Source organism: Ranitomeya variabilis, chromosome 4 (genome assembly GCF_051348905.1).
Source record: "Ranitomeya variabilis isolate aRanVar5 chromosome 4, aRanVar5.hap1, whole genome shotgun sequence".
NCBI lineage: Eukaryota > Metazoa > Chordata > Amphibia > Anura > Dendrobatidae > Ranitomeya > Ranitomeya variabilis.
In genome coordinates, this window is record NC_135235.1 from 717754518 (window position 1) to 717767900 (window position 13383).

At 43.5% G+C, this 13383-nt stretch overlaps 2 protein-coding genes across 2 annotated transcripts; one reads left to right on the forward strand and one right to left on the reverse strand.

Annotated features, from left to right (window-relative positions):
• Window positions 1-852: 852 nt before the first annotated feature.
• On the reverse strand, window positions 853-2166 carry LOC143768240 (uncharacterized protein F54H12.2-like). Its single transcript, XM_077256933.1, has one exon. It carries the CDS (start codon window positions 2164-2166, stop codon window positions 853-855), a length of 1314 nt encoding a protein of 437 aa, XP_077113048.1.
• A 2840-nt stretch (window positions 2167-5006) lies between these two features.
• LOC143766612 (uncharacterized) lies at window positions 5007-8443 on the forward strand. Its single transcript, XM_077254417.1, has 6 exons — window positions 5007-5024; window positions 5650-5710; window positions 5800-6048; window positions 6127-6270; window positions 6350-6520; window positions 6717-8443. Exons 2-6 carry the CDS (start codon window positions 5650-5652, stop codon window positions 7352-7354), a joined length of 1263 nt encoding a protein of 420 aa, XP_077110532.1. The 5' UTR covers window positions 5007-5024; the 3' UTR covers window positions 7355-8443.
• Window positions 8444-13383: the final 4940 nt, after the last annotated feature.

The window sequence follows — 13383 nt, forward strand, 5'->3', positions numbered from 1 at the left end:
GTTAGAAAGATTTTGTACAAAAGAGGCAACTAGACGATCATTACATTTTAAATCATTTGTAAACTTTTTCAGTACAGGTCAGATTTTATCTAGAAATATAAGCTAAACAAGTTTTTCTATAGCTTCAGGTATTTTTTTTTTGCTAGAAGACCCCGCTAAACAAGATTTTCAACAGGCTATTGACACGTGAACAAGAAATAATTAGATCTAAGCAATGTATAGTACACATTACAAAAATGAAATAACGCTATAAAAACACTTTAGTAATATAACAGAAACAGAGCAAGCTCATGTTGCGCAGGGAGGTTTGCAAGCCTGATTATAGCCGCATAAGGGCGTATGTAAAAACGTAATAGAGTTAGAAAGATTTTGTACAAAAGAGGCAACTAGACGATCATTACGTTTTAAATCATTTGTAAAAGTTTTCAGTACTCTCTTCAACGTCATTCCCGCAGCGACGTGATACAACACGTAAATACAAAACTGACCGCAAAAACTTGACATAGAGTCTTGCAGTTGGCGGTTCTGATAACAATACGTCGCTGTGTTTCTTCTTAAAAATTGAATAATCGTCTGTGGAAATACGGCGGCGTCAGGTTGTAATCCGTAACTGTCAAAAAATAAGGATTTGTTCTTGCATAAAATAATAAGTAGCCAATGAGTACCGGGTTCTTCCGAAGAATCAGTGTTGACGATATAGGCGCTAGGTCTGCGCCGGATAATGCGGCGCGGTAAGAGGTCGCAGGGAAATACACAGGCAAACATACGCCGAGTAACGGAATTTCGTCGCAAAAGGCACGTCAGTTGCACTGTATTCATTATAGACGAAGGCAGTGGCGGCGACACAAAGGGTTAATTAAAGTCGTAAAGGACTTCTCGACGGTGGTTAATCTCCAGTACGGCGGTGTTGACCGCATAAACGATCATATTCACCGTGTGGGGTGTGGCATCCGCAAAATGAATTTCGGCCCGTAGGTTGCCCGTTTTAATGAGCGAAAAGTGAGCGCTCGGCTCCTGATCCGGCGACAAATCGAACGCGAAAAAAGTGTAGCCGCTCATAAATTCGTCACGGTCTACGCTTAATCCGACGTCTGCTTTTTGTTTTCCTGAGATGTGAACGAGCGCCATATATTCCCTCACAGCATGCTCAGCGTCAAAATTAGGGTGAAATGGCTTGGCGGGAATCTGCTGTCCGTCCAAATACAGAGCAGCGTGATTGATCCGATAGTGGTGAAAACAAAGCGGGTTTCTCTGATAACTTCCGCTGAAGGCCTCGTTGTCCACAAAGCATAGAATCACAGTTTTTGGTATCTGTCCCAGAAAAAGATTTTCGTGATTACTATTTCTCGTTCCTCTGGGGATGCTATAGACTTTCAAACAGGTGCGGTCTAGAGCGTATTTAGCGGGACTTGATAGAAGAGCTTGGCTGTGACCGATCCTGACGGCTGGAGAGACTTGTACTCTTTTTACATAGAGGGCCGCGTTTATGATCTGAACCTTAAACTGGTCCTGCTCGGCGGTCATAAGGCAAAACGTATCCTTATTTCTTGATAACTTGATCTTAAGATCTAGTCCGTTCAAAACGAGTTTCGGTTGATTAAAAATGTCACCGAAGATCGGTCCCACGAGTTCCACAGGTCTTGAGAGACGGGTCGCGTGGGCTCTGCGTGCGAACCCCTGATTTTGATTATCGCCGTCGAGTACGGTGCTCTGATGATGGCCTGCCGTATCTTTATAGAATAACCCCGCTGTAAATTGCAATCTCAACGCTTGCGGGCTGTAATTTAAAAGCGTTTCAATGTAGGCGCGGTAACTATAAAGGTTATCGGATTGTGAAATCAAACGGTCCCCCAGAGTAATGTCCACTTGATTGAAAAGTGTTGCTATGGGGTAATTGATAAGGCCCACACGCGTACCGGCCGTGAGAGCCGCACCATCCTGTTTCAGGATACGGCACTGGACGTTCAAGAGAGTATTATTCAAATCGTAATAATATTCACCGCTTCCCGATATGAAAAATTCTAAGGGTGCATTATCGGCTAGAGCGGCTATCGGCTGCACCTTGACAAAAAACGATTTTTCGACGCTCGTCTGCGTGGGTGGCACGGTAAAGATATCCAGTTCGCTTTTAGCGCACTCTATTGATGCGTCGTGAATAAATGCCATGATCGGTTATTAGAAGATGTCACTCGTGAGGCGTCTTGCGGGTTTCTGACGAAAGAGCGATTTACGTCGCGCGGTGTTATTCATGAGGCGCGGCGGGATTCGCGATGAGCGGCGTCTTTTCGCTCGCGGTAAAGTGTTTCTTCCTCTTTTTCTTTTACGCGATTTTGCGGCAACGTAAATTAGACCGTCGCCCTCTTGATTGTTTTTAGCGTCGCGATTCAGTCTGTTCACTACGGCCGTAGACACACTAGTGAATGCGTCTTTAGCGATGTTTCTTACGGCCGTTTTTACATGCGGTTTGACTAGTTCTAGACCTTTTCTGAAAAGCGGGACGGCTCTTCTAAAAAGACTTCTAAACAGCCCGCCGAGGCCTGCGCCGTACATGTATTCATCACCGCGGAACCCCTCTAAGCCGTGACCCGCTTGAGCTACATAGTACCGTGCGTATAAAGAGGGATCGCCGTAAACTCTTTGAGACATCATTTTACCGTGGCGTCGTCTTGCGAGGCCTGAAATGTAATCGTACTATACACTTTCCGTATCTGAATTTAACCGGCGTACCCTGGTCCGACATGACTGTAATGTTTATGGAGTCAAAGTGTTGTTTGCACAGCGGTACGTAATCAGGACGCGAGAAGCGCACAGTGACAATATCATTATCATCGCCGCTAACATCTACGGTTCGTAACAGTTGAACGTAGCTGTCCCCCACAAGCTGATGTTGAATTATATCGGTGTATACAAAAAGTGAATAAAAACCAGCCTTTGAATCGGGGTAAAAGCGTCGATTCCACGGCATTAAAGCAACGGGGGAGTCAGCGACGGTCTGTAGGCCGAAAATAAATTTTAGCTTAGTACCCAGAGCAAACTGTATAGGGGCTGGGTCGGGTAGGATCACTTCTCGACGTAGCTCATCATACCGTATTCTGTAGGCAGGTGTGGATAAATTCAGAGAGTCTAAGCGGGCATTGACCGCTCCAACCAGCTTATGAATGTTCGAGTAAAATCCGGATTTTACGTGATAATGTTCTAACGGTTCGTTGTGTTTAGCCGCGTAGAAGTTCCCTTCAAAGGCTTCAAACGTGTTCCACGTATGGGGGTACTGTATTTCCGTTAACGCCACTTCGTATGCGCATGAAAGATGAACGGGTTTCGCTAACTTGATGTTGTAGCTGGAAATTGTATTTTCAGGGTAGATCTTGATTGCGGAATTGCTGGGTAAAGTGACGAAAAACGAATCGCTTTCCATGCTTTATACGGACGTTAATTGTTTTTCTTCTATCCAACTGTTGAACTTATCGGGATAGCCTAACCACTTCACAAAATAAAGAGTTGTACCGCGCCGCCTGCGTTTTTTCAACACTTTTTCAACTTTGTAAAGCCTATTAGCGTCTTGCGGTACCTTTTGTAGTTCGTCTTCATAAAAAGATCCTTCTATGCTTTCGCCGCTCAAATCGCTTAATGCGTAGAGAGGTTTTCTGAATCGTGTATTTACGGACGCAACGACGAAAATTTCATGCGTATAGGTATGTTCGTACCCTTTTGAAAATACATGCTTATACCTTACAATCCGTACGTGATCACCAGGTTTTAATAGCGCTTTAAATCTTTTCACGGTGGAGACGTCTTGATAAGCGCTGCGCCATACGGTCAAGGAGTTAGCTTTCGTGACGGAGGCCGGAATACATTTTATAGTGCGGTGATAAGCGTTATTGTAAGATTGCACTATATCAGGTAATACGTCTATATATCTAAACGTATTATTAGCCGTTAAATAGCGCCACATACGCTCTTTCAACGTGCGATTAAATCTTTCCACGACCGCTGCTTTCACCGCGTTATTCGTAAAGAACTGTTGTACGTTATACTCTTTACAAAGCGTAGCGACGGGTTTATTCATAAACTCTTTCCCACGATCCGTTTGTAGTTTTTGCGGGATACGGCTCTCGCTTTTAAAAATCATCTCAAAAGCTTTTGCAAGTTCCTTACCGGTCTTGGTCCACAGACCGACGACCCAGACGTATTTGGATAACACGTCTATGACCGTCAAAATATATTTTAAGCCGTCGTTATCACTAGCGTAGTCATTCATGCAGACGAGATCAGCCTGCCAGAGACTGTCCACATCGCTAACTATGATCCGGTTTCTAATAAACCGTTTTCTTACGGGTTTGTGTAGAGAATACGCTTCTTGAGCGCTAAGCCACTCTGCGACATCCTTTCTACGCACGCCATATTTCTTAACGGAATTATACAGGCGTTGTAGACCTCCGTAGGAACCGGGACTCTTTGCTGTATAGTAATGCTTGCGCAACAGAGCGTCGACGTTAGGCATTTTGAAAACAAAAATGTATCGGGTTTAGATTAACCCTTTAATGAACTAACAACGTTTCATTATAACCGCGTACCGCGACGGCGTCACAAAATGCCTACTGCAAAATTGCTAACTGTGTATTTAATTACCTAGATAATAATTTTTTATTATTATTATTATTATGTATGTATAATGTTTATTTAATACCGAATACATGATTATCTAATGACAATTGTTTTAAACCTGTGGCCTGTAAAAAACAAATAGGAATGTGGTTTTGCGACTGTACAATCAGTAGGAATATAACCTGAGGGTAGGAACATTATCTAGTCACATCAGTCAATACAAATTATAGTTACACGTGGTAAAACCGGAAATGGCTTGACTTTTTCTTGACCTAGGGTACAATTTTTGCATGACGCAACAAAAACTGTTCACGTGACTTAGTCGGCAGCGCGTATATATATATACCGGGACGAGTTCTCCAGCCAGATCATCAGAACACTCCGGCTGTAGAAGGGACAAGATATTGAACGGCGTCACTGTGAGTATCTGTTAGCTTATCATTGGACTGTATAATGTTTATTTAATACTGAATATCGGCTTGATTATTATTTTTAATTGTAATTATTGTACGTATTTTATAGTTTAAGCGTCTATTTTTTCGTTATATACGGCGTGAGGTTATGTTGAATGTCTGATTGTTAACCTTATTGCGGATTGATTATTATTTTATAATTGTAATTATTGTACGTATTTTATAGTTTAAGCGTCTATTTTTTCGTTATATACGGCGTGAGGTTATGTTGAATGTCTGATTGTTAACCTTATTGCGGATTGATTATTATTTTATAATTGTAATTATTGTATGTATTTTATAGTTTAAGCTGCTATTTTTTCGTTATATACGGCGTGAGGTTATGTTGAATGACTGATTGTTACCCTTATTGCGGATTGATTATTATTTTTATTTGTAATTATTGTACGTATTTTATAGTTTAAGCGTCTATTTTTTTCGTTATATACGGCGTGAGGTTATGTCGAATGTCTGATTGTTACCCTTATTGCGGATTGATTATTATTTTTTAATTGTAATTATTGTACGTATTTTATAGTTTAAGCGGCTATTTTGTAGCTATATAATGTATGCCGTTATGCGTTTGTTACAGATGAACCCTAGTTTTAACGATCACGTCGTCGATGAAGAGCGGCTCACGGACAGCCAGCTAAGTAAGTAAAGTTTTAGAGGGATTGCGTGAAAATGTATTTATAGGCCGGTGTGGGGGGTTACCTAACACGCATTTATTTTATTTTAAAAGCTATGTTCCTAGACGCCGATATGGTAGAGGAATGCCACGCAGCTCCGCAGTGTCTGATGGCTGAAATGCATCGTGAAACTGTCTCTGGGGATCGTCATGGTAATTCAGAGTTAGCTGAAGCATCGCAATACCCCGACTCGCAGGAGCTATTGACCGAATCTCAGCAACTGGACGCTGAAGTGATGGCCGAGTGGCGCCGGGACAATTCAACTCTAACCGAAGACCCTCATAATAACACACCTATGTATGGTAAGTCCGGTAACAAACTCTTTGTACTCTACTTTACTGTGTGCAGTTTTGCAGTAATTTGACGTCTATCTATTTCAGAGAGTTTCATAGACTGTACAGGCTCTGACGATGACCTGTCGGCCGTCACCATAAGCGACGATGAAGCTTGTGCAGTACAGCCTCTATATGCATTCACAGAACGGGATACCTGGAGCCCTACGTTCCCAACAACCTCTACTGAAGGTAATTTCAATCACAAATGGCGCTGCGCTCTGCAATTGAGCGGGCTGATGTGTGGTAAATCAGCGGTTATTTATTTCAGAGACCATCATCGATTTGACAGGATCAGACGATGAAACAAAAAACAAAGAAAATACATCACCGGGAGACAACGGTAAAAGAGCTGAAGAAAAATCAGAAGAAAAATATACAACACCGTCCACATCTTATTCTTCACCCACCCAATCGCTCTGGAGACCTACCAACATACAGTGTAAGTTTTTAAATATTGCTAAGCTGCAACAACAATGCTTACTACCACTTTCCTATTTTGTTAGGATGCGTCGTAGATTAATTACTAGCTCTCCATTTTCTTACGCATGCTACGTCATATATTAATAACGAGCTCTCCATTTTCTTACGCAGGATGCGTCGTATATTAATAACAAACTCTCCATTTTCTCACGCAGACGCTCCGAGAAAGACAGCGCGCAGACAACCCTTCAGAACTATTTTTGAGAAAAAGGAATTTGACCACTGGCCGCCGCTGGGCCGTCTGTGGAATCAATCCACGCACAGTACAGAAGTAAACCCTCGGGCCCTCTCAGAACGAAAAGCTGCAAACGACTCGCTTCATTCAAAGCCTAAAAGCAGATCTGTCAGAAGCGGAAACCTAAATGCAGGAACCTCGACATCCCACGATTCAGAAACAAGCGGTGCGGGAAGCTCAGGTATGCCAGCGAGTAACGAACCAAATGTATTACGGGTTTGTGACACTATAGCTACAGCACATAAGCCTAAAGTTCAGAAACGTACGCGTAACGCCACAACACGCCCAATAAAACATAAAAAGCTGAAAACTCCCGATAGTATAGCAGCGTACAAACAATGGCCCCTAGACGTAAAAAGAGTATTTGACGCCCTATACAGTAATACCATGACACTTATCAACGCTCGTAATCATTTAGCTTACCTGCTGGATCGCTGTACAGAGCTGGCCGCCCAGCGCCCTGATAGAGGGTCCATTTCAGAAATAATGGCTTTAGAGCCTCTGTACACTGAGGCTGTTGAAGCCGTTAAAAACCTTCCGAGGGCTCGTACATTATGACTAGGCGTGACGGGTCGCGGTATGAAACGCACCCCCCCGCGTAAAGGTTTTTTCAATAAAACACGTGTCATAAAACGATGTATTAAAAATACAACATACGCTAAACGAGCGTTAAAGAGGCCAAAAAAACGCAAGAATAGGGTAAAACGCTCTGCTATTCGCTCAACACACGTTACGCAGGAGCTAATCCCACAGAACACTATGTCTCTTCAGGTTTTACCGACCGCCGACGCTGTGGCGTCAGATCACGAATCCTCAATAGATTTGCAATTCCCAGACGCGCCGCAGAATTCAGCGCCGGAGACACCTACAGGCTCCGACGTTGAAATCTCGAGCGAAGACCACCAAGGAGCTGCGTCACAGTTTTCACAGCCTCATACACCAGCCATAGGCGATCATTCGCTGTTTTTGGAACACTTATTTCACGTTCGTAGGGAGATGAGTAACCTCAACGCCTATCAGTATATCGACCATTTTAGATTTGTGAACTTAGACCGTATACGATCCTTTGAAGAAAGTTTGGAGATCATACACGGTTCTTTTCAAACGTTACTGGATAGGATCATGAGGGATATCGACCCGGGCGACTTTATACAATTAAGATTAGAAGGGGATGGTAGACTAAACCCAGTCTACGGTTTTAAACAATGTAGAGATAATTTTGACGCGACTGCTTTCCTAAATGCCGTGAGCAAAGTGTTGCAAAGCAACTCCGAGTGCATCGGTGGTGACTGCTTGAAATTAATAGTAAGCGTCGTGAGGAATAGACGGGGAGGTACAAAACACAGACGATTGAGATCTATAGTTTACACGCGAATTATTCATCAGAAACGCCAGATGTTGTTTGATTTTAACAATTACGGTTCTAATCAGTGTTTGGCAGCGTCTCTCTACGCATTACTGGCTGAAGAAGACACGCCTGACGCTGATTTAATGAAAAGTGCAACGGAGTTACACAGAAATTTGAAACTACCCGACGATCAACTAGTGAGCTTTAGCGACATTAGCGCGTTTGAGACGTATTTGAACGTTACCATTAAAGTTCTATACTTTAGTCAGGGCGACTGGCACTATTTTCACACGGATAGAGAACCCTCAGGCAAAATAGTGTATATTCTGCATCATGAAAATCATTATTACGGCATAAAAAATATAAAAGGATTCATAGGAGCGAAATTCTTTTGTGAAAAGTGCAGTTCCGCATTTCATCACAAAAATAATCACTCTTGTCAATACTTTTGCGCCGCGTGTCAGAGGTCTGATTGCGCTGATACAGTTGCGGAGCAGCTGAGATGCCCCCGCTGTCGAGTATTTTGTCGTTCGGCGAATTGCTTAGAACTCCACAGAAGTCTCGCTGAGACTGACCGGTCATTTTGTAAACTTAAATTTTTCTGCGAGCGGTGCTATCGTTACATCCCCCAAACAGCGGATGACGAACACCGATGCGTCGGTGTACGATGCACCATTTGCGGCGTTCCGGTGACCAGATTCGATAGTCATCTATGTTACATGCAGCGCTATATGCCGAAGAAATCTACGGAACGCTACATTTTTTACGATTTTGAATGTACGCAAGAGACAGGAACGCACCATCCCAATTATGTTTATGCCACGGATTTGCACGGTGTACTTAGCTGGGAGTTTGAGGGTAAAACGTGTACTACCGATTTTGTACATTTTTTTACAAAGTTAGGACATGTAGGCTACACTTTTATAGCTCACAATGCGGCTCGATACGATTCCTACTTTATCATTAAAGAGCTGATCCGTGAGAAGCTACGCGTTAACATCATAGCCCAAGGCGGTCGTCTTTTGTGCGTATCATTACCAGATTTAGACATGAGATTCATCGACTCTTTAAATTTCATTCCCATGAAGCTCAGTAAGTTGCCGCAAGCTATGGGATTTTCAGGCGCTAAGGGTCACTTTCCACATTTTTTTAACACCGATGAAAATCAGGCCTATGTAGGACCTATTCCTGATGCTAGCTATTACGGCGTAGAGTACATGACGCATAGTGAGAAAAAGGAATTCACAACGTGGTACGAATCGGTGAAAAACAATACGTTTGATTTGCAGACTGAGCTCAAAGCTTACTGTCAACAGGACGTAGAGGTCTTGAGACGCGCGTGCTTTGTGTATCGCGAGCGCGTCATGGAAATGACGGCCAAAAAACAAATACAATTCTGTAAGCGTGAAAATAAATTTACTGAAAAACTCATCAGTATAGATCCGTTTCAGCTCACGACGCTAGCATCTGTTTGTTTGGCAATGTACCGCTTTAAATTTCTCCCCGAAGACAAAATAGCCATTTTGCCGGGGGATAATTATCACAAAAAGCACAAACGTTACTCGTCCCCCGCTATTCAATGGTTAATGTACGTAGCACGTACAGAGAACCTAAATCTTCAACACGCTTTGAACGGCGGTGAGAAAAGAGTAGGGAACTTTTTTCTAGATGGCTATGCTCTCGTCAACGGACGCCCCACGGCTTTTGAATTTCAGGGGTGCTTTTACCACGGTTGTCCCATTTGCTATAACGAGAATGACACAAACAAACTCACAAAGACCACTTACGGACAATTGTATCGCATGTTTGAGGTGAAGAAACGTTTCTTACTTCAACAGGGGTTCGCCGTCCGCGTATTGTGGGAGCACGAATGGCGTGAGATGGTTGAAAAAAACGCCGCCCTACAAGCGTTTCTGCGCCACATGCACTTCCCAGAACCGTTAGAGCCTCGTGACGCTCTGTACGGTGGCTGTACTAACGCCATCAAACTCTATCACAAACAAGAACCCGGTGAAACTATAGAGTACTACGATTTCACCAGTTTATACCCGTACGTCAATAAAACAAAAGTGTACCCCGTAGGACATCCTAAAATAATCTATGAACACTTTGGCTATATCAAGCAGTACTTTGGCATAGCCAAAGTGAAAGTCTATCCGCCCAGGGATTTGTTTTTCCCTGTGCTCCCTGTTAAAATGAACAAAAAATTGCTCTTTCCCCTCTGTCACACATGCGCTTTGCATTCAGAATCTGCTCCCTGCGCTCATTCGGAGGAAGAGAGGGCACTGACGGGTACCTGGTGCACGATAGAGTTAGAAATGGCTGTAGAGAAGGGTTACAGGCTAGCGCGCATTTACGAAGTGTGGCATTTTGAGGAGACGACGACAGATCTATTTGCGCAATACATCGATTTACATCTTAGACACAAACAGGAAGCTACGGGTTACCCCGCGTGGTGCACTGATGATACCATTAAAAAAGACTATGTAGCCGCCTATCTTGAAAAAGAAGGTATAAAGTTAGACCCCGATCATATAGAGACCAATTCGGCTAAAAGACAAATCGCTAAACTATTCTTAAACTCTTTATGGGGTAAGTTTGCGCAGCGCTCTAACTTACCTACCACCAGCGTCGTGAACAGCGCCGATGAACTCTTTGAGTACGCCTTTCTCCCGTACTATGAGGTTTCAGAGCTAAATTTTATCAGCGACGATACGGCGACTGTCAATTGGAAATACACAAAAGAACACCGCACCGCAAACAAAAACACCAACATTTTCATCGCATGCTTCACGACAGCTTATGCGCGCTTAGAATTGTACACCCTTCTAGACAAATTGCAAGAGCGGTGTCTTTACCACGACACGGACTCCGTCATTTTTGTAAGTCGTGACGGCGAGTGGCAGCCGCCCTTAGGAGACTACCTGGGTGAACTCACCAGCGAAATACCCCCGGGGAGTCACATCACAGAATTTGTATCCGCCGGGCCGAAAACTTACGGCTACAAATTAAACACGGGTGACACTGTCTTGAAAGTGAAAGGTATAACCCTTAATATCGCTAACGTCGGCGTTATCAATTTTGAGAGTCTAAAAGATTTAGTGTTAGCTTACACTTCCTCTACAGCTCCTGAAAATGAAAAGACGCTTGTCGTAGAGCAGAATGGTATTGTGCGGGTCAAAAAGTACTGGGACATCGTAACTCGACCCCTACGCAAAACTCAACGCTGCGTCTATACCAAGAGGCAGTTGTTTGATGACTTTACTTCTTTACCCTACGGTTATTAGAGCTGAATTCCCCTTTTCTTCAAACAACTGATGTCCCTTTATCTTCGCTACAGGTGCAGAATACGGTACAGACTACAGCACCATCAAACGACCGAAGCGTAGCTATAGACAGAACCGTGACGTATAAAGAGAAACGTGCTCTGGAATTTACACAGTCGCGACACTGTTCTTAAACATTCAACATCATGGACCCCCGGTTACAGCACCCCTTCTCTTGCATTCTAGCGGGTCCTTCTAACTCTGGAAAATCCTATTTTGTCAAACAGATTTTAGCTCACGCGACGACACATTTATCTCACAAACCCGATAATATTGTTTGGTTTTATTCTTGCTGGCAGAAAATGTACGATGAACTGAGCCATTCCTTCCCCAGTATTCGTTTTATCGAAGGTTTGCCGCAGACATTTGTAGATGATGAACTATTCCCGCCTGACAAGATCAACTTGGCGGTGGTGGACGATCTCATGGAGGCCGCTAGCTGTAATTCAGAACTGGAAAAAGCATTTACTAAGTACGTTCATCATAGAAGCTTGAGCCTATTCTATTTGGTTCAAAATGTGTTTTGTCAGGGGAAAAAGAGTAGAACCATCACCTTGAATACCAAGTACATGGTTCTATTTAAGAACCCCCGCGATAAAATACAAATTGTCACGCTGGCCCGGCAGATGTACCCGAGGAACTCGCGTTTCTTCTTTGAAGCTTTCGAAGATGCTACGCGAGAGCCTTACGGATTCTTGCTCGTAGATTTGAGAGGTGATACGCCCGAGGAATATCGCTTAAGAACGGGTTTGTTTCCACCAGCTTTACCCGCAGCGTACGTTCAGAAAGAAAAAATTCATTCTAAAAAGTGAATTTTTTCTCTGCGGTGATTATTCAGCCCCGTAACCTTCATTCTATCAACATGTCTGAGAGAGTGAGGCGTAACTGGGGATTCTTGAAAAAGCTGATGAAAGCATCCTCGGCGGAGAGAAAGTTTATTCTGAAGACCGCCGGCAGAGATTTAATCGCTGCCATCGCGGAAATAGCTCTCAATATTCTGAAAGGGCGGCTTCCTCTCAAAGAGCGCCAAAGAAAAATATTACAGAAATGGCGTAGAGCTATAAGAAATCTGAGTGACAAAAAAGTTTCCATTCGGAGAAAACAACATCTGTTGAATCAGTCTGGAGGTTTCATAGGGCCGCTTCTAGCTATCGCTATACCTCTAATAACGAGTTTAATAACCGGTAGATGATGGAACGTGCGGAGAAAATGTACTTGGTTCCTGCGCGTGAGATTAACAGACTAAAAAAACATCGGCGCGTCTGGTCCTACCGTACGTCAGACGACCCTCCAAAGGTTAGACGACGAAATCGGCGCCATTCTACAACGTACTGATTTGCCTGACGATGTAAAGATTAAAAGGTACACCGAAATACTACAGAGAAGTTTGCTGCATGCTAAACGAGACGTTTCTGAACTTACGCGTATAAATCTTGTGATCCCTCCTGACGATGTACAATCACCATTGCCAGCGGATGAAATAGAGATACGACCCTCAGCCCCCGAGCTTATAGAACACATCAATCCCCGTTTCCGAAAAAATGCCGATATACTACTCGGCAGCTTCTTGCAACACAAAGACATTGTTACATGGACTGAGAAAGGTGAATTTGTCTACAAAGGTTCAGTCGTTCCCGGAACCCATTTGTTGGACCTTGTACGAACCACGCTGCAAACTCACGGACTAACCAAAAAGAACGCCCCACACGGATGGGACATTTTTATGAGGGCTATGGCCGAATTAAACATACCGTCGTCCGTGATCAGACACCATACGACCAGAGCCGCTCTGAACGAGTTAAAAACGATGTTGAACACACCGTCAAACCCCTTTAAAAAAATATCACAAGTACTCGCTACCTCAACGCCGACAACTAGAGGGCGTTTGCTGCCGAAACAGAGAATCTTGCCGC